This window comes from Podarcis muralis, chromosome 3 (genome assembly GCF_964188315.1).
Source record: "Podarcis muralis chromosome 3, rPodMur119.hap1.1, whole genome shotgun sequence".
Classification (NCBI taxonomy): Eukaryota; Metazoa; Chordata; class Lepidosauria; order Squamata; family Lacertidae; genus Podarcis; species Podarcis muralis.
The window spans coordinates 24,481,332-24,502,794 of NC_135657.1; the positions used below are offsets into that span (position 1 = coordinate 24,481,332).

At 44.2% G+C, this 21,463-nt stretch overlaps 1 protein-coding gene across 7 annotated transcripts in view; it reads left to right on the forward strand.

Annotated features, from left to right (window-relative positions):
- TRERF1 (transcriptional regulating factor 1) overlaps positions 1–21,361 on the forward strand; it is a 78,923-nt gene extending 57,562 nt beyond the window's left edge. For 6 of the 7 annotated variants that reach the window (XM_028724750.2, XM_028724752.2, XM_028724747.2 and 3 more), the window contains 10 exons: positions 1,689–2,058; positions 4,487–4,553; positions 7,911–8,050; positions 9,298–9,401; positions 10,918–10,993; positions 11,336–11,424; positions 12,646–12,759; positions 13,120–13,317; positions 14,123–14,328; positions 16,404–21,361. In XM_028724750.2, the coding sequence (XP_028580583.2) occupies positions 1,689–2,058; positions 4,487–4,553; positions 7,911–8,050; positions 9,298–9,401; positions 10,918–10,993; positions 11,336–11,424; positions 12,646–12,759; positions 13,120–13,317; positions 14,123–14,328; positions 16,404–16,725 (1,686 nt within the window). In that variant the 3' untranslated portion in view covers positions 16,726–21,361. The remainder of the gene's footprint in view (positions 1–1,688; positions 2,059–4,486; positions 4,554–7,910; positions 8,051–9,297; positions 9,402–10,917; positions 10,994–11,335; positions 11,425–12,645; positions 12,760–13,119; positions 13,318–14,122; positions 14,329–16,403) is intronic. The other variant, XM_028724754.2, reaches the window with a different exon arrangement.
- The last annotated feature ends 102 nt before the right edge of the window (positions 21,362–21,463 follow it).

The following is a 21,463-nucleotide window of genomic DNA, read 5'->3' on the forward strand; positions in this document are numbered from 1 at the left end:
TGTCAACCTCTGTGAGTTCGTGGCATTGTCTGAATCGCAGAGGGAGCCCCCCTGAGTCCTGGAAGCTCCCTGCTTCAGATATTTGGCCTCCAACTCGTGCAGGGGGTAGCAGTTGAGGGGTAGGGAGCTTAGTGTTCTCGTCCCCATTTTGCCCTGTGTAATGCTTCTTGTGGGAGGGATTCATTTATTTCCACATTTTTATCCCTCCTTTCCTCCAAAAGAGCTCAAAGTGACATACATGGTTCTCCCGCCCTATATATTTTACCCTCAGAACAATCCTGTGAAGCTTTCTGCCTGCAGAAACCAGCAAGAAAACCACTGGCAATAGATTGTCTGGCTGCCTGGGTATGGTTGGCAGTGTGGCCAGTGTGGTGTAGTGGTTAAGAGCAGTTGATTCGTAATCTGGTGAACCGGGTTCGCTTCCCCGCTCCTCCACAGGCAGCTGCTGGGTGACCTTGGGCCAGTCACCCTGCTTTGAAGTCTCTCAGCCCCACTCACCTCACAGAGTGTTTGTTGTGGGGGAGGAAGGGAAAGGAGAATGTTAGCCGCTTTGAGACTCCTTTGGGTAGTGATAAAGCGGGATATCAAATCCATCCTCTTCCTCCTCTTCATAGCTGGGGGTTTTTCAGCTGCTGATGCTTCTCTCCACATGTGGAGGTCAGCAGAGATGCACCAGGACACCATCCTAAATCCATTGGTTTTAGGGGCAGGCAGAGGTTAGGATTCCACTCTTACTCCCCCCCCCTGAAAATGGGAAGTTTTAACAACAACAACAACAAAAACACCCTCATATTTATCTTCAGGAAAGCAAACTTATAGCATAAGCAGTGTACCACTTTGGTGCTTGCTGAAAGCTTTTTCATATCAACAAGCCAGCCAAATGCAGTTTAGTTTCCTGTATTGATTTATTTTAAAATTGATTCTTTTTATCCATGTTTTAAAGATGATTATTGTGTGTATATTTGTCTTTCAGTTTTTATGGATTTTAGATATGCTTTGGTCAATTGTTTTATTTCTATGCTGCTTAGAGAGCTCTTTGATTTAGTAGTTCATGATTTCTCTCTCTCTAAATAATGAAATATCTGCAAATAAATGAGGATGGTATCAATTAAAACAACTGGAGTCTATACATAAAATAAACAGCAAACGAGGTCTGCAGCACAGGTCATAAAATCAGTGTCATACATGCCAATAAAGCGAGTTAAAGACTAATGATGAGCTGAAGCATGGTTTCATGAATACATTTGATAGTGAAAATAAATATCAAAGATAAGTTGGTGACTGAAATTGCAAGACTTTGAGTATACATACATAGCTCTATATTTTGGGGCTGTTCTGCGGATCTGTCAAGATCCCTGTCAGGCTGCCAATGTACATAGGGAGGTCTCTGGTTTAGCTTGGCCCATTTTAACTTAAGTTTGCTAATCATTTCACTACTGGGAAAATCCCACACTCTGCCAGACCATTGAAGGACTGAGGGAAGGTGGGTGGAAGCCCACTTCTTAGCTATCAACCAAAGAAAAAAATGGTGGAGGTTGTTTTGGGGTGTCACCTCCTTGATGTCAAAATATAGGCTGGTTCATAGAGGCTCATGAGTTGGTTCAGGTTTTTGTGTCCGCCTGAGACTCCCATGCAATTTGCCCATGTTACGTCTTAAGTTGTCTGAATGCTGAAAACCTTCCATTCAGGACCTCAACAGAAAACAGCACCAAAGCACGGCCAACTCTGAAGAAAGCTTCAAACCGTTTCAAGACAAGAAAAAATACCGCCACAGACCGGAGCCTCTGTTCATACCGCCACCTTCTTACAACCTCGCTGCATCCCACCTGGGCGCGACGCTGTACCAAAGCCAGCTTCGCTCTCCCCGCATCCTGGGAGACCACCTGCTGGACAGCATTCACGACCCCCCTCCTTACACCCCACCTCCGATGCTCAGCCCGGTACGTCATGGATCTGGCCTCTTCAGCAGCGTTATCACGTCCGCTCATGGTGCGTCTCACCCCCAGCTGCCGCTCACACCTTTGACACCCACTCCCCGGATGCTTCTCTGTCGATCTAGTAAGTATGATGGTGCGCTGTAAACCAGGGGGTCCCAAACTGTGGTCCATGGACCACCTGTGGTATGTGAGCTTCTTACAGGTGGTTCATGACATGTCCATATGGAATACACATATTGATTTTTAGTTGTGTTTTGTCGTACGTTTTATTTCTTGCATTTCATTTTACTGTATCGTGATGCCGATTCTGTGGAATGCAATTAAATGCAACCCAAGCCGTTAAAGGACAATTAAAAATTATACGGTATCTAGCCCCAGTGCATTACAGTTGCCACAACAGGCAGAAATTAAGTGTTTTGCAAAGGCCATTTTTTCAAGTGGTCCAGCCATTTTAAAGTGGTCCACGGGCGAGAAAGTTTAGGAACCACTGCTGTAAACTTATCCAGTTTCCATGCCTCACTTCTGTATAGCACACTGCTGGTTTTTACATCAAGCGGCATTTTATTTTGCGGTCACTTGGATAGCAGTTTCTCTCTTGCCCACATGTGTCCGAAGAGGAGGGATTGTAGAATATCCCCAGGAACATGCCACCCTGAAAGACTCCTCCATTTGCCCCTGGAATCCATCCAATCCATTTTAGGATTGGGCTACATGATCATTTGCCCCACATAATACAGTGGTACCTCGGGTTACATATGCTTCAGGTTACAGACTCCGCTAACCCAGAAATAGTACCTCGGGTTAAGAACTTTGCTTCAGGATGAGAACAGAAATCGTGCTCCAGTGGCAGCAGGAGGCCCCATTAGCTAAAGTGATGCTTCAGGTTAAGAACAGTTTCAGGTTAAGAACGGACCTCCAGAACGAATTAAGTACTTAACCCGAGGTACCACTGTATATCTGTTGATGAACTGTACCACTTGAGGCTGCAGGTGTGAGGTAGAATGTATAAATGGTCACTCACGTTAAAAAACAACAACAGCAAATAGCTTGCATATACAAAACTAGAATTTCTAGTCAAAGCCAGTGGATTCCCCCAAGGGGTACTCAAGGGTACCCAGCAGCAGCACCTCTTTTTGTTGTTGTTAAAAGGTGTGGCACTTCCTGTAACAACTTCATGATGAGTACTGGCACCAGCCCCTTCACTTGCAACCTCATGTGGTATAGTCCAGCAACAAAGATGCATTGTGTACAATTGTCGATGGTTGCATTTGGCCTCTTAAAACTCCCCATCCTGGTCTGGTTTTGCACTGGTCCCTTATCAGCCCTGTGGACCAGGTGGGGCTTCTTGAGCATGGGGGCCAGGATGTCACTTCCACTTAGGTTCTTGTCATGAGAACTGTCTGGATGAAAGGTGTGTGCAAAAAAAAGGTGTATGTTCTCAGATCTTGGGTTCTGGAGCACCACGAAGAGATGAAGATAGCAGATAACGTTCAAAGGGGGCGGACATACATTGTTCCATTTGTAGAACCCCCCACTAGTTTGCAGTGGGACAGTTTTCACCATGGTTACACAATGGTTTAACAATCTCCCCCCCCCCCCCCCGATTTCATCAGTGTAGAATTTTACTTGCTTGTGGCCTTGAATAATCTCTTTAGCAGTTTTAACCTCCGTTTTTTTTTACAAAATAGTCTCGAGTTGAAGTTCATATACAGTGGTGCCTCACAAGACGAAATTAATCCGTTCCGCGAGTCTCTTCGTCTTGCGGTTTTTTTCGTCTTGCGAAGCACGGCGCTTAGCGGCTATTAGCGGCTTAGTGGCTATTAACGGCTTAGCGGCTATTAACGGCTTAGCGGCTTTAAGAAAAAGGAAACAAACTCACAAGACGTTTCGTCTTACGAAGCAAGCCCATAGGGAAATTCGTCTTGCGGAACGACTCAAAAAACGGAAAACCCTTTCGTCTAGCGAGTTTTTCGTCTTGCGAGGCATTCGTCTTGCGGGGCACCACTGTATACAGATGCCGCCGAACATACAAATCTTTCTTAAGAACCTGTGGCCATCCAGATCTTGTTGGACTCCAACTCCCATCGGCCGCAGCCAGCATGGCCAATAGCCAGGGATGATGGGAGTTTTAGTCCAGTAACTTCTTGAAGGTCGCAGATTTGCCATCCCTGTCTACTTTGATGGATCTCAGGGAGAGGCTTTTCCCCATTCCTTGCTATCTTTATCCATTTAATTGGAAATGCCAGAGATTGACCCTAGAAATACCTGTATGAAAATGCGTATTCTTATCCTTGAGCTATGGTTCAGGCAGTCAGTGGGTTGTATCCAGTGCTGGTTCTACTCAGAGTAGACCAATTGAAATTAATGGCTCTGACTCTTAGGTCAATTAATCTCAGTGTTTCTACTCTGATTACTGCTTAGTTGGATACAACCCTTTGTCCCGATTAAGTTTTGTTTTCTGTTAGGTTTTCCCAGAAAGATGCAAATCTGTACTAGTGAAGGGAGTGCCTGTCTGCACACAGAATGACATATTCTTGTTTTTCTTACAGATAGTGTTGATGGAGTCAGTGTCCCGATCACCCCAGGACCTGGAGAACAGACCATTGATGTAGAACCGTAAGAACTAGTCTTATGTATTCAGACATCACTTGGTATCCACTGTAGTTTTATAAACTGAATGTGATCCAAAACATCTTGGGTCTAGTACAGTCGTACCTTGGTTCTCAAACGTAATCCGTTCCAGAAGTCTGTTCGACTTCTGAAAAAGTTCAAAAACCGAGACGCGGCTTCTGATTGGCTGCAGGAGCTTTCTGCACTCAATCAGAAGCCACATCGGATGTTCGGGTTCCAAAGAGCATTCGAAAACTGGAACACTTAGTTCTGGGTTTTGAGCGTTCGAGAACCAAGGTACAACTGTAGTTGACATGTTCACAGTAAGCCATAGTTAATGGTTTGCCATGAATGCAGAGGTTGCTTCTGCCTCACTTCTTCTCCTAGTGAAAGGAACAAACCATGACCCCTGGTTTCTGGTTTGGATTTAACGCTTAACATTGTGCTGTGTTTGGGAGTGAAACTAACCACGATCCCTGTCTCAGATGTAACACTAAGCCAGGGATCGGGGTTTGTTGCTGCGCGAGGTGGAAAACAGAAGCGATCTGCCTGTTCTCGGTAAAAACCGCTAAGCATGGCATAGTGTGACATGTGAACGCTGCCAGTGGTTTGCCTTGACATTTACCGTATTTTTCTCTCTATAACACTCACATTTTTTCTCCTAAAAAGTAAGGGGAAATGTCTGTGCGTGTTATTGAGCGAATGTGTGGTCCCTGGAGCCGACTGGCCCAAGTGCAGGGGCAAAAATCAGGCAAAAATCAGATTGCGCGCTGCAGAGAGGAGGCTGCTGCTTTCCTGCATTCTGCCTCAGGGTCTTATTGCCCACCCTCTTCTGTTTTTGGTTGCTTTTTTTTACAAAGTTGTAAAAGCTGTTTCCGGTTGCTGTGGTTACAAAGCACAGATCCACATGGATTCTCGGGATTTTTGCATTGGCCTACCCCAAACTCACCGTCAAATCACATGTCTGTGGCCACAGCATGAAGCACCAAAATGATACATCCACTGTTTCATTCAGAATTTCTTTTCTTGTTTTCCTCCTCTAAAAACTATGTGCGTGTTATGGTCAGGTGCGTGCTATAGAGCGAAAAATACGGCATATTTTTAAAACAGCACCTGCAGCTTCTTATGCTGCTTCAGAAACTACTTCTGGAAGGACCCCTGAGTTTCAAGAACAATTATATCTGGTGTTCTGCCCTGGTCATGCACAGAGGGTGATCTCTGAAGTGGTACTTTTCGTGTGAAAGAACCCCCGTGCAATGTTTTGCATTCTTCAACCAATATACAGTGGTACCTCGAGTTACGAACTTAATTCGTTCTGGTGGTCCGTTCTTAACCCGAAACCGTTCTTAACCTGAGGCGCGCTTTCGCTAATGGGGCCTCCTGCTCCTGCCGCGCCATTTCTGTTCTCATCCTGAGGTAAAGTTCTTAACCCAAGGTACTACTTCTGGATTAGCAGAGTTTGTTTGTAACCCGAGGTACCACTGTAAATAGCTCAATCAGAGGTGATGGGGGAGGAGGTATCTTTAAGCGCAAAATGAAGCATATGGAATTGACACTTCATATACCCCAGAGGAATGTATTCTTTCCTATGTTTAGTGACTTCCCATCCCTCTGTGTGGCAAACTGATGTAGTCAAAGACCCAGATTTCTCCTTGGGGGCTCCTAAAACCTCGCACTCATTGGGCACTATGTTTAAGCTTTTCAAACCATTAATAAAATCCCTGTCTCACTCAGCTTAACTATTAATGGAACGACGTTCAGCTAAACTAAGCATACATAACCATTTTCAACTGGTTGCTTGGCAGATAATAGCCAAGATGGGAATTCCTTTCCGCCTCACGTCACAATTGCATTTTATTCATATTGTTTTTCGTTACAATTATATCTGTTTAAAAAGTCCACGTGGGAGACTGGAGAGTGAAGAACTGGAACAGCTCAGTTTTTAAAGCTTCCTTGTTTGCTAGCATTTTAATTGTCCTAACTCTGTTCCTTAACTCTTCTCTCAAGACAGAGCTTTGCCGTTGAATTCCGTGACTATTTAATCACCCAGTTCTGTTGGGGCAAGGGCACAGTTGAAGCTTCATTTTGAGAGGTCCCTTGCTTTTCCTCACAGATTGTGCATTTTACGCTATGTCTGGGCCTGTTTGTTTGTTTGTTTGTTTGTTTGTTTGTTTATTACTGTATTGGCCTGAATGTAGGTAAAGGTAAAGGTACCCCTGCCCGTACGGGCCAGTCTTGCCAGACTCTGGGGTTGTGCACCCATCTCACTTAAGAGGCCGGGGGCCAGCGCTGTCCGGAGACACTTCCGGGTCACGTGGCCAGCGTGACATCGCTGCTCTGGCGAGCCAGAGCCGCACACGGAAACGCCGTTTACCTTCCCGCTAGAAAGCGGTCCCTATTTATCTACTTGCACCCGGGGGTGCTTTCGAACTGCTAGGTTGGCAGGCGCTGAGACCGAGCAACGGGAGCGCACCCCGCCGTGGGGATTCGAACCGCCGACCTTTCAATCGGCAAGTCCTAGGCGCTGAGGCTTTTACCCACAGCGCCACTCGCGTCCCGGGCCTGAATGTAAGCCGCTCCCAAATATAGTCCACACCGCTAAAAGCAGATTTCTTAAATCATGGTACTTTTAAGAGTGCAACAATAAACCCCACTCAGGTTTTATAAAAGTCAGGTTGAGCAGGGCGGAGTGTATCCTGTTTTCAGACCGGTATGGCATGGGACGCAGGTGGCACTGTGGGTTAAACCACAGAGCCTAGGACTTGCTGATCAGAAGGTCAGCGGTTTGAATCCCTGCGATGAGGTGAGCTCCCATTGCTCGGCCCCTGCTCCTGCCAACCTAGCAGTTCGAAAGCACGTCAAAGTGCAAGTAGATAAATAGGTACCGCTCCGGCGGGAAGGTAAACGGCGTTTCTGTGCGCTGCTCTGGTTCGCCAGAAGGGGCTTAGTCATGCTGGCCACATGACCTGGAAGCTATACACCGGCTCCCTCAGCCAATAAAGCGAGATGAGCTCTGCAACCCCAGAGTTGGCCACGACTGGACCTAATGGTCAGGGGTCCCTTTACCTTTACCTACGGCATGGGTATATTCCATCTTTCCTCCATGGAGCTCACAGTGACATACATGGTTCTCCCTCCTCCTCTTTATCCTCACAACAACCCTGTGAGGTAGGTTTGGTTGACAGTTAGTGACTGGCCCAAGGTCACCCAGTGAGTTTCCTGGCTGAGTGAGGATTTGAACCCTATTCTTCCAGGCCCTAGTCCAACGCTTTAACCATATTAGTTTGCCCACCAAACCTCAACGCCAAATTTTGGTGAGTGAGTGAAATGGGGAGGAGATGAAGTTTCTTTATATGCTTTCAGGCATATCAATATTGGATCGAGATTCCAAGCCGATATTCCTGAACTTGAAGACAGAGCGTTGGTGGGGGAAGAGGACCACATGGCAACTTTAGTTTGGAAACCAGGGCCAGAACTGGAAGATGAAGATATCCAGCAAAGAGGTACTGTGTTTTCTAACCCTCTTTGCAACTGATCTAAGCATCTCTGCCAGGTGTCCTGTCCTGGTTTATCATTCCACCTCTGTGTCTTATGGCGTAAAAGTCATTGCTTCATTAAATGGGTACTGACCTTCACATGACTTGTTGTGTATCTGTGCAGAATAACACCTCTTGCTGTCCTTTAGCCTGATCGCCACTTTGAAGCTCAGCTCAAAATGTGCCTTTTTCCTCAAGCCATGGGAGTTTTTCGCCTGGCTGCTGGACTGTTCATAATTTCTGTTGGGTATTATTTTAATGCTTCTGTTTTCCTTATGCCTGGTTTATATAGTTTTCATATTTATTTGAACATTTATTTTGTCACTGAGAACCTTGCGGGTTGAAGGACAACATATAAATCTTATAAAAATTATTACTGTTACAGGCAGCGAGACCATTTTACATTTTACATTCATCCAAGCAACATGTGACTGCCAACATGTGGGGGGGGGACTCATAACGGAACCCCCCCCCCCCCACAAAACAATTGCCACCTGTTTTTATTTTATTTTATTTTATTAGCTGTTCTAAATAGCTTAATTAATATTTAAGAGTGTCTAAGTGCTGTACAAAATACAATATAAAAACCCGTAAAACAGGTAAAAGCAAAATTATTTTCCCCAGTGTTTAAAATAATGCTGGTAGATGCATTTCAACCTTAATAATAATAATAATAATAATAATAATAATAATTATTATTATTATTATTATTATTATTATTATTATTATTATTATTATTATTACTACTACTCTGGGCGGCTTCCAACAAAGATGAAAGATACACTAAAATATATATGCGTTTGGCCACCCCCTCTGAAACACTTGTCTGGTACAGTTGTATCTTGGTACTCAAATGCCTTGGTACTTGCTTGTTTTGGCTTCCAAACGCCGCAAACCCAGAAGTAAGTGTTCCTGTTTGCAAACATTTTTTGGAAGCCGAACTTCTGACGCGGCTTCTGCTTGAGTACAGGAAGCCCCTGCAGCCAATCGGAAGCCACGCCTTGGTTTTCAAACCGTTTCGGGAGTTGAACAGACTAAGTTCGAGAATCAAGGTACCACTGGTTTTCTGTTCCAACTTTCTCAAAATGAGAATCTGAGCTTGTAAGAATTAGAAGATTTGTGCTGACTTCATGACACTTCCAGATTTATGTTTTTGCTTACAGGCTGAATATTGGACAGGTTTGACAATGCTGTTTTGAATTGTTTTCTTACAGTGACCAGCCTTTTAAATCTGTGTTGTTCAAGTGTATTGACTGGTGGGGGAACCAACCTGGAATATGGCTTGCATTCTCTCTTTGAGGCTAAAGGAGACGTTATGGTAAGAGCAGCTTGTTTATCCTCTCCCAAATATGTCTTAAAATATGTGTAACAGGCTTCATGAGGAAACCGGGCACAAGAAAGCTTTTTCCAGTGACTAATTGGGAGAATTTAGCCTCACTCTGGCACCCACCACTTTTCTTTCTCAAAAGAAACCTTTTATTTTATTATTCCTAGTTTTTAAAAAAGGTAAAGGTACCCCTGCCCGTACGGGCCAGTCTTGACAGACTCTAGGGTTGTGTGCCCATCTCACTCTATAGGCCAGGGGCCAGCGCTGTCCGGAGACACTTCCAGGTCACGTGGCCAGCGTGACAAGCTGCATCTGGCGAGCCAGCGCAGCACACGGAACGCCGTTTACCTTCCCGCCAGTAAGCGGTCCCTATTTATCTACTTGCACCCGGAGGTGCTTTCGAACTGCTAGGTTGGCAGGCGCTGGGACCGAGCAACAGGAGCGCACCCCGCCGCGGGGATTCGAACCGCCGACCTTTCGATCGGCAAGCCCTAGGCGCTGAGGCTTTTACCCACAGCGCCACTCGCGTCCCCATTCCTAGTTTTTATTTGTTCATTAAAAACATATACCTTGCCTTTCTTTAGAAAAACATTCAACACTGCCAGTTGACTTGTTTATTTCGTAATGTTTATACACTGTTTGTTAAAAACCCCAGAAACAAAACCCTGGATGATGCTCGTTTAAAATACAGTTAACTAAAATGGCAGAATTACAGTAATACTCCAAATCAACAGTAGTTAAAATCATACTCGTGGAATACATAATGCAAAACCAGCATCAACTAAAATCAGACAGAACATCCTGGGTCTAAGGCCCATTTAAAATGGTCAGAGAATGAGACAGGTGTATCTCGTGCAAAAGGTTGTTCCATTGGATGGGCTCTTCCATCCGTAACATGGCGATAATAAGACTGGCCTGCTCACAGGGCTGTTTTAAGGATTGCTGAGGTCCCAGCAAAGGAAGAATGGATACAGAAACTTATGGAATATGCAGAAATGGTGGAACTTACCGGAAAAATAAGAAACCAGGCAACAAACGTTTTATAAAAGAATAGAGATGGTTTATTGAATATTTACAGATAAATTGTAAACAGATAAGAACATTGGCAGGATTATTGCAATAACCTGCAGTTTTATAAGAGTATATATTTAAAGCAGATGAATAAATGAGCAAATTAAGTTAATTTGGATATTCAGAAGGTATCAAAAATAAATTTAAGGAACACCAGAAAGAGGGGGAAGGGAGTCAAATTTTGAAATGTTAAATGATTGTAAAATTATAGTGAAATGTATAAATCTGAAAAGCATAAATAAATTTTAAGAAAAAGGATTGCTGAGAAAATGTATAAGGAGCTCTTAGTGCACATAGAACAAATGGTATGTAAATTTTATTATTTTATTACATTATTCAAAGAAGCAAAAGAGTCATAGCAATTAAGTGTCACGGAGTCTTAAAAGAAGATAATAATGAATAATTACAATTCTTCTTGCCTCTCTTTGTCCTGCAGGTCGCTCTGGAGATGCTGCTTCTGCTGAAGCCAGCAAGAGCAAAATCGCATCCTCTGGCAAGTTATCACTATGCTGGTAAGTTCCTGAACGGATGAGTTAAAAGGATTACCTAATAAAGGCTAGTTCTGTGTGTGAGTCCTTTGCTCGTGGAAGAAATGCAGCTGTAGTGTCATTGATGAAGTTCAGAGAAGATAGTTATTCCATTGACAGTATACATACACACCTACTTGCAGAAATCATAGAATCTTTGAACTGTAGAGTTGGAAGTGACCCCTGCAATGCAGGAATCTCAACATGTGGTTCCCCATCCAATTTGAAACCATACCGGAACCTGCTTAGCTTCGCAAATGTGATAGCAGTTTTCTTTTTGTACCATAGTGCAGGCACCCTCGATTATTATCCATTTGTTTCTTTCAGGTTCAGACCAGTGGACACCCGTTGAAAGAAAGCTGTTCAGCAAAGCATTATACACATACGGCAAAGATTTTATTTTGGTACAGAAAATGGTAAGGCTTGTTGTCCTTGTTCGTGCTTTGTTGACATTCCTGATCTTGTGGTTTTCAGCCACTAAGTTAGTTTCATCATATGAAAGTAGAACATTATCAACATCATCTCCTGTTGCTTTTCTTTGCCACTTTCCTGCAAAAACCAGGCCCAAAGTGATTCACAACGTAGCAAATGAACAATAAATATAATGACTGGAAAATATGAGTATCAATGAGTTTAAAAAGAAAAAGAGAGATCGACACAGCATTGTATAAAACAATGCAAAAAAGTGAAACAGATTTAGTATTTCCATTTAAGCAATAACGTCAACACACAAATAGAATAGTAGGGTGCAAAACATCGCCCTGTTCCACACAATGCACCTGTATCTAATTGTTTGGTTCCGAAACTCAGTCTCCGTCCCAAGGACCCTAACCCCATCTCCCACACAGACCCCGCCTCCCTGGCTCTCACCCAGAGGGGCCTTATGCTCACCATTATCATGTGCTCTTACCCACATGGTGGACATTAACTTTCCTTCCACACTCTCCCACCAAGCACTGCTCATTCATCCAGGTTGTGGGGAATTCTTACGTTTTAGCTTATGAGAGACTCCTCTAAGCATTCGGTTTATTTTACTGTGTCTGTGATACCGAGCAAGAATTTGTTGCTGAAATTAGAGCGGGGGAGAGGGAATGTTGAAGGGTGGGTGGGTGGGTCAGAGAGCATCTGCACTGAAGTGGGGAGACCCAAGTTCATATTCCCTACTCGGTAAATGAATCTCATTGGTGACATAGAGCCCAGCCCCTCCTCTCAGCCCAGCCCCTCTCCCAGTCATAGCTGTCAACCTTCCCTTTTTTTGCGGGAAATTCCCTTATTCCAGCGCCGTCCCCCGCTGCTTCCTGCTGCTGTCCCGGATTGTTAGATATCCCGTAGACTGTCCCCGGGACAGGTGAGGCTGCTGATCCCTTATTTTCAAATCTGAAAATTGACAGCTATGCTCCCAGTCTAAACAGGACTGTCACCCAGTGCTCCATAATGGACTGGCAGGATAAAAATGAGCATGTGACTGGGAGCATAGGTAAAAATACTTCCATAAGATCTGTAGCCCAATTCACGCTTTCAAGCTTTCTTCCGCACTTTGTGATCAAGACACGAGTGAGTGGTGTTTTTGGTGTTGCGCTGAACACTACACAATCGTAGATCAATGTTGCAACATCTGAATTACTGTTTGACTGTAGGTGAAGTCGAAGACGGTGGCCCAGTGTGTGGAATACTATTATACCTGGAAGAAAATCATGCATTTAGGACGAAAGCACAGAACACGCTTAGCAGAAGTGAAAAATGAATGCCTGGTAGGAGCCACTCTCCTTTTTATTTTTCTAGTTTGTGAACTTGTTCTCTCCAGATATTTATTTCTGACATTGCTCCAAGGTTCAGAAATTCCCTTGCATCTCCAGTTTAAAGGATCAGATAGCAAGGAATAGGAAAGACCTCTTAAATGGAGAGCCACTGCTAGCCAGAGTGCTCCAAGTTGGTGAAAGCAGCTTTTACCAGCTGTTCAACTTGATTTTTCAAGCTGGGAGGAGGTCAGCCAGCTTGGGGAAAGACTCCTCCCTCCTTCAGAGCTGAGAGAAGAGCTTTCCTGTCTCCCAATTATTTAAGGCATGCTTGCTCTCCACCCCACCTCCCCTAAAATCCCTTTTGAATTTCAGACTAGCGGCGAAGATGATGAATTAGAGGAAGAGGAGCAGGCAGAGGAGGACAAGAAGTCCGTCAAAGAAGAAGCCGAAATTCAGAATTCTCCTGAGCCGCCTTCAATTATTGCTGCTGAACCTATTAACCTGCCTTCCTTGCAAAGCCCCACACTTCCAGCGACCTCATTTACATGTGAAATGCCAGACTGCGGAGCGGTAAGTGGACTTGGAAACATTTTAATTCTATGGTACAGCTGTGCTTGGAATGTTACGTCCAGTTCGGGTTGCCCCACCTCAGAAAGGGATATTGTAGAGCTGGAAAAAAGTCAGAAGAGGGCAACCCAAAACCGTCAGGGAGATGGATCAACTTGCCTATGATGAAAGGGTAAAACATTTGGGGAGGGCTTGTTGAAGTGGCTGACCGCCATCATAGGAAGAAAAAAGTTGGAGATCTCCCAAGTACACAAGAAAAGGTTTATTAAGCCCAACACATTTTGGAGAAAATCCTCCTCGTTGAGCGCTCTAGGAGCCAAGCTGCAGCTGTGCTTTACAGACTGGGTCACAAACTGTTATTCAAGAGTCCCCCCAAAGAAGGATTTATTCCAAAACACATGAGGCCTGAGAAGTCTCTTCCTAGGTGCCTAGAGGTCTCTTCCCTTTTTCTTCCTTCCCCTTTCTGTTTAAGACGGTAGTCAAGCAAAACAAAGTTGGGCTAGATGGAAGTTTTTAACTGGTCCAGCAGGATTCTCCTTATGTTTTTAAGCAAGCAACCAGAACAGGCCAGTGGCCAATCGTGGTGCAAAATCCAGTTGTCACAGTGGCCAACCAGTTGCCTGTGGGAAACTCTTGATTGCACTTCACTTTTGTGACTTGGAACTGTAGCGTTGCAAGGGACCACGAGGGCCATCTAGCCCAACCCCCCGCAATGCATGATTCTTTTGCCCAACATGGGCCTTGAACCCACAACCCTGAGATTAAGAGTCTCGGGCTCTACCAACTGAGCTGTCCTTTTGCCCCCTAGATGTTCAACTCCAGACCAGCTCTGAATGGCCACGTTCGCATTCATGGCGGTACAAACCCTGTGACGAAAACCCGCGGTGGGAGCCACGGTGCGAAGCAGAAATCCAGCTCCCAGAATGATTACCCTGCCAAAAACTCCCCAGCTCACAGCACGACAAGTGGCGAGACAGACCCAACTACACTTTTCCCTTGCAAAGAATGTGGCAAGTGAGTAGATGTGGGAAACACAGAGAGAACTTAGTTGTTTCATCAGGGGAAATAAACTGAGAGTTGGGCTCCCTAGAGTGGTAACTCCACTGTATAAACCAGGGGTAGGGAACCTTTGGCCCAGGTTCAAAATGTGCCCCATCAGGCCTCCCTGTCAGGCCCTTGGGATGTGCCTGAGGCCACACACCCTTCCCAGGCTGGCTGGTCCTACTGTGATCCCTCCTTGGGTTACCTGCAGTGTTTTGATGCCTAAACAGAGGATGGTAAACTTCTTGATGTAGCCAATCCCAGGGTAGTACGCTGCCAGCACCAATCAGCTGATAGGCACTGACAGCAAGACCCCTTGGCTGCACCAGGGAGTTCTATGTCATCAGCACAGCCCGGGGAACTAGATCTGAGCACTGGACTGGATCCCCATCTCCCCCACTTGCTGTAGACCAAGTTTGAGAAGTGGATGGAGCCACCTCTCCATCTCTCCACTCTCCACCTCTGAAATGTGCACAGAGCTATGCAAGCTTCATCAATCGACCGGCTATTTCAAAGTAACGCGTGGCATGCAGGCCCTTTTGCAGGAACTGACAAGCAGGTGATGGTTGTTGCTTGCGAAGTGCTTTGTATGGTGTACCACTGGACTATGAATCTATGGGTGGTCTGCATCATAGCAGCAGAATATTGGCTGTGCTTGCAGGACATCCCAGGTTCAAACCCCAGCATCTCCAGGGAGGACTGGAAACATTCCCTGCCTGAATTACCGGAGAGCTGCTTCCAGGTAGTATAGACAGTCCTGAGCTAGATGGACCAGTGGTCTGAATTGGTATAGAGCAGCTGTGTTTTGCAGGTACCTCTGATCAGCTGGTAAGTTATGCCTTTGACCCAGCCGCATCTTTTACCCGTCCCACACCTGGCATTGTATATAATGTCACGGGTTGGACAGGTGTGTGTGTGTGGTGTGGCCAAAAGAGCCTCACAGTCCAAATCTGGAGGCCTGGCAGGTCTGATGAAGACCAGATGGTTCCCTGCTGCTAATGCAACTGATCCGTGCGAGGCTTTGCTGTCAGTGCCCACCAGGACTTCTTGTAACAACCACCCTTTCAGCAGTGAGACCTGCTTGGCCCAAAGGATCCTGGAGAATGAGGGAATTGCTGTGTGAGGATGCATACCCTCTGTTGCTCATTATTTCAACCCAGAGTTCTTTTCTACAAAGGAACTTTTAGCAGCAAAGGGGCCTGGTCTGCCTCCATCCTTTGATGACCGGAGAGGTGTTGGGAGAGCAGAGGGCACATACCAGAGGGCACCCATCCCTGGAGCCCAGTTCTCCCCTCGCCTTCCAGTATCCTTCCATTGGTAACAAGGCAGCCTCCTTCCCCCCTTGAAATGATCATTCAAGGGTTTAACTAACACCTTAAATTTATTCTGGTTCCCTTCTTGTGAATGCTTGGAAACAGTCCTGGATTTAGGGCACTGTGGGCAGTTACCCCAAACAGGCAGCTGAGCTGACAGGGTGCAAAATAATAGTAGTAATAATAATAGTAATACAGTGGTACCTCTGGCTGCGAACGGGATCCATTCTGGAGGCCCGTTCACAACATGAAAAGAATGCAACCTGCAGCGGCACATCTGCGCACGCGCGGGTTGCGATTCGCCGCTTCTGCGCATGCGCGTGACGTCATTTTTTGCTTCTGCACGTGCGCGAGCGGCGAAACCTGGAAGTAACTCTTTCCGGTACTTCTGGGTCGCCGCAGGACGTAACCTGAAAGAACATAACATGAGGCAGACGTAACATGAGGTATGACTGTACTAGCACTACTGCTGCTGCTGCTGCTACTACTAGCCAGATAGGCAGGATATAAATATAAATACAACAACAACAACAACAACAACAACAATTTTATTATATTGCCAAAGTCTGCCTGCTTGAAAATGCATTTAACTGTTTATTCAACTAACACCTACACTTTTTGGATGTTCACACTAGCACACAGGTCCTCATATACTCAAAATAATTGTTTCTGAAATCTGCTCTCTCTATCTCTCCGCATTCCTTTCTCTTCCTCTCCCCCCCACCCCCCCGCTAGGATGTTTTTCAAAATCAAAAGCCGGAATGCTCACATGAAAACACACCGGCAGCAGGAAGAGCAGCAGCGTCAGAAAGCCCAGAAGGCGGCTGTTGCAGCTGAAATGGCGGCTACGATTGCAAGGACCACGGGGCCTTCTGGGCATAGCTTGATACCCTTGGATCATTTGGACTTGATAAAGCAGGTTGAGGAAGCCGATGACCTCAGCAGCGATGTTGTTCAGGAATTGGGAGAGGTCATGGACGGTACTGAAGTGATAGACCCTGACCTCTTACTGGATGAAGACGACACAGATTTGCTTCAGGATGATGTGGAGCTGTAGAGAGAAAAAAAGCCATTCTGTAAAATTATGGATGCCTGTTGGAATTGTTTTCCTTCGGCTGGGAGGGTTAAGTGTTTACTTCCCTTTTATTTTCAACTATCTGAATAGTTTGAATGTTTTGTTTTTGTTTTGTTTTGTTTGTAACTCGGGGGTGCAAGAGGGTGGGATAAATCTGGTTATTGCTGTTGGTCCTTTTACTTTTTGCAACTATGGTTGCAAAAAGATTCATTTTTCCCCTCATTCGAAAGGTATTTTTTGTCAAATACCTTGCAAGCTAGTTGGTTCTGAGAAGTCTTATTTCCTTACTGTTTCCTTTCAGGCATTTACGTGACAAGTCCCCAAATTTATTTGCAACACCTCAGGGTTTTTGTTTTCCCTCCCACCACACCCCCTATACGAGTAGATTTTGGTTTCTTTTTCTTTTCAAGACGTGTTTCATTTTGTGCCTTCAGCTCTGGCCTCAAAACATCTGCCACAACAAAGAATGCTGTCTCCGCAATAAACAGAAGCTGAGACTTGGATTGTTGGCATCTGAAAGTTTTGCTCTAACAGGTCGCCGGGCCTGTTAGAGGGCCTCTCTGCTGATAGGACAAGTAGCTGTGGCAAGTTCTTTCCCATTACACAGAATGTTCTGTGGTAGATGGAGGCTTCCAAGATGTCTTCAGATTTTCTTCTTAACAAGAAGACTGGCTTTGTAGAAATGGATGGGCTTGGCGGCCTATTCCACTTTACTTTGACCCAGAAGAAATTTGAGCGGCCCTGAAACGAGCGAGAAGAGCTAGATTAGCCCTCTGTGAATCTGCATTCACTTCCTTCTTTCCCTTTTATGAGGCAATCTGTTTCTTTGAGACGGGCTCTACTTGCGTTGTGCACTTCAGAGCTCCCAGTTAAACAGGATTGAGGGAGGGATACAGTGAAATCAGAAGTCCACAGGCTTCACAATGGGAGATGCTGCTGAGGCACATCTCAAAAGTCTTTTGACTGGAGACTACTGGCTTGGATACTTGGACTTGGATGTGCATTCGTGATAGGAATGCACTGAAATACCTCCATTTGCAAAAGTTTTATCACTTTTTTGTTTTAAAAAGGTTATCCTTGAGAGTATGCAGGGATTTATTATTGTTAATTATTATTATTTGCTGCCTAGAGGCAGTGGTACTTATCAAGACCTTTCCTCACAGAAAGAAGAGGGGGGAGATTTCCACTTTGAGGTAAAGCACGTTAAGATATTCATCATGGCCAGAGGCCGTTTATGTATGTATGTAAGAAATAAATAAAAATTACATAGCTTGGCTGATAACGTTAGCATAAATATACACAGTGGGGTTTTATGCCTGCCAGCACTCTCTTATGGAGCCATAGGTTTGCTCTGGGAAGCGATAAAGCCCAGCAAACATTCAGCAGTTTAGGTCAGGGGGTGGCGGGTATGGAAACGCAATAAATAAATAAACACACACACACCTCTTCTATATGAAATTTTTATCAGGCCACAGCTTCCTCATTCCTGTTCAGGGAAGTCAGCATGTTCAACTTTGGAATGACTTGGCTAGGGAGCTTGCACCTTTTTCCTTCCCAGAGCTAGGAGTGGGATCATTCCCCAGGCCATGGTCTTCTTGTGCATCACCCTCTATTGCTTATAAAAGTTGCAAAGTATGATGGGAAAATAGACAGTTACTATATCTTACGTTTGCACCTCAGAGTCAGACCAGAGCCCTAGAAAAAGTTAATAGTCAGAAACGTCTTTATTTTTCTCATTCAAAGCCAAACCGTTCATAGCCATGCTCCCACTTGGTTCAAAAGCTGCGCCAGGCATGGGTGACATTGGTGAGACGTGGCTCTTGGATGCCCCCAAATCAGATGAAGATTGACCCTCTTAAGCCAGGGCCGCTTTAGACAACTGAAATTGTCTCCACTTGGCACATCCCCCAGGCATTTCAGAAAAAAGTAGCACCTGTCCCAGGGTGTTCCCAGTTTACACCCAATAGTTCTCAGTGGTGATTCAGGGTTGAAAAGAAATGCGTTGCTTTGTTCACTTAAATTGCTGCCAGAAAACCGTGGTCAGATACTAGTTTTCCACGCAGTTGCCTCTCCAGTTGGAATCGCATCCTCTGTGTGGCCGTGTCCCTGAGGATCTGCACGGAGACAATCTCCGAGAAGATGAACTGGCTTTCAGTATGAGCGGACCGATTTAATAATCATTGAAAGCATTTTGATAAATGCAGAGGAACTATTTGGGTGTTCCTTACAAGCTACTCCTCTCTTTTCCCCAAGCTTTCTCCCTGAGAATCTGTTCTCATCAGGGAATAGCTAGTGTCACCCAGGTTGTCTTTGGAGAGCTGGATATGATTCTTCAGTGTGTCTGCCCATCTCACTCAAGGGGTGTGATTTGCCTTCACCTGTTGCTGTCGCCCGACATAGCTGATGAAGAGAACTGGCAACTTGCACGCTGTGTGAGGTGTTTCTCATAGGTCCAGCTGATCACAGGCAGCCTTGCATGGTTGACCCTTTTCCAGGGGTTAGCTAATGTAGGGAGTTATGTGACACCTATAAGCATGCCTGCTCTCATATGAAATGTTTGCTGGCAAGTGACATTTTTAGTGTTCTTAGCGAGATGCTGGCACCTGCATGTCTGAGCAGAATATTTTCTCTCTCTCGGTATTATTTTCAATAGGAATGTAATGTCCCTCCCAGTTTTTATTGACTGGCATCTACTGGGACAGACCCTTAAGAATTCTCAAAAGTCAGGGATTGTGTATTTTCCATCTGTTATCTAATCGGATTCTGTTAACAGCTTGGCAGGGGACTGGCATAATGGTGGTGTTGTGTAGGTCAGTATCTGATCAGCTTACTGATCATTTGTTTTAGCCATTGGCCATAACAGTTACATGTGGTTGCAAGTAAAAAAATGCATCAAAAACAAAAAATAGAGGAGCATCATAAAACAAAATATATCCAGCCTATAGGCAACTAATTACACAAGCATCCAGATTTTTTTGTCAAAAGTTTTGTAGCAGCCAAGGCAAACATAGCCACAGTTCCAGAGATCTCTATCCTGTTTGCAATGGAAAAAATATTATTTCTGCTGATTTTACCAGTTGACATACTCCTTCAGTAGGCAAAGGAATCATTGTGCCTTTAGGATAAAACAAGAACAAACTAAATAGGTACCACAGACTGTCTTCCGTTGCTTCCGTTGCAATAATGCTGTGGTATTGCCTGGCTAACACAGCAGAGGGCATCAGCTGAAATCTTACCAATGTGTATTCTTTCCTGTAGTGCAAATCTAGACCAATCAGTTTAACTAATTCTTTTGCCATTTGCCATTAAAGTACGGTTACATGGACAAAGATTTCTTGCATTTCCAGTTTAACAGGGTAACACAGAATCTAAATGTAATACGCAGGAAAGACCAGCTGAGCTATTCTTTGAAACCAATTGGACAGTCCTAGGCAATCAGGTTGCAAGTGTTTGGAAGCCTATTGTGACATATGCATGATCTGTAACCAATAAATAAAGAGAGGAGGCTAATGCGTATATAACAATAGCTCCTTCCAAACAGATTCATTGAGTTTATATTTGACTATATGATGCAGCATGCATTACACCAACAAGCCCATGTAACAAATGTCTGTTCTAGGTCAGGACTTGTTAAAACATGGAAGGTTTGGGGTGATACATATTCTTGTCAGCAAGCAATGATTTTTCCAATGTGAAATTGCAGTGTATAGGCCTTTCCTTCAGATTTATAACCACAAAGTTGTCCTTTAGCAGTAGTCTTACATCACACTGGAAGGTGTTACAGGGAAAATGGCCATCTTGTAAAAGTATTGTGGAGCAAATGATGTGGCTTAAAATAACCAAAGAGAATCTCAGAATAATTCTTGGAAGAAATATTGATCCTCGTTTAACATACATAGGTTCTGTATTTCTAAGACAATTGCAGTGATAAATAACATCTAAATATGGTCAACATTTTGCTGGAAAATCTGATCTTTTATTTCCCTTTTTGTTAATGTTTCATGTTTATTGTGGTATAATTCCAGTAGAGAATTAGAGAAAAATTGTACATAACAAAAGAAAAAATCTATTTTATGGGGGAGGAAATCTTATTTTCAGACATATTTAACTGCTGTTATATTGTTACAGAAAAGCTGTAAATAATTTCAGAGTTACAGTGTAGTGTAAAGAATGTTCTTTGGGGATAAAATAATAAACATTTTAATGTAGTTCTTTTTATTTTTGTAAAAAAAACTTTGCCTGTTACGGCTTAATTGCACCTGAACTGCATGTGGTTTAACTTCAGGGTGTAATTTTATTCAGGTTTGCACTAAAATGTTTAATTTCATACGATGATGTGCCATGGTGTTTTTTCTTTCTTTCTTTTCCCCCTTTCCTTTTTGTTTATTTGGAGGGGGCATGAATCCCAGTTAGTTCATGAGAGCACTATGTACTATATAGAAATATTTCATCTTTTTCTTAAATCGACATTATATTGTATTTGTAAAATCAAAGGGATCCAACGTAACGCTGCCACAAAACAGTATTTTATACTTTTGATAAGATGTACTTTGCTGATTTTTTTCCCTTGTTCACGTGACAAAAGAATTCTTTTAAATAAATTAATCTTCATTTGAAATATGTAGCATTTTTTAAAAGTTGGGATGTTTATCTGAGTTGCCTGTACCAAAATGGGCCCCCAAACTTAGAGGAAGTGCCCCCCCGCCCCACTACATATGTG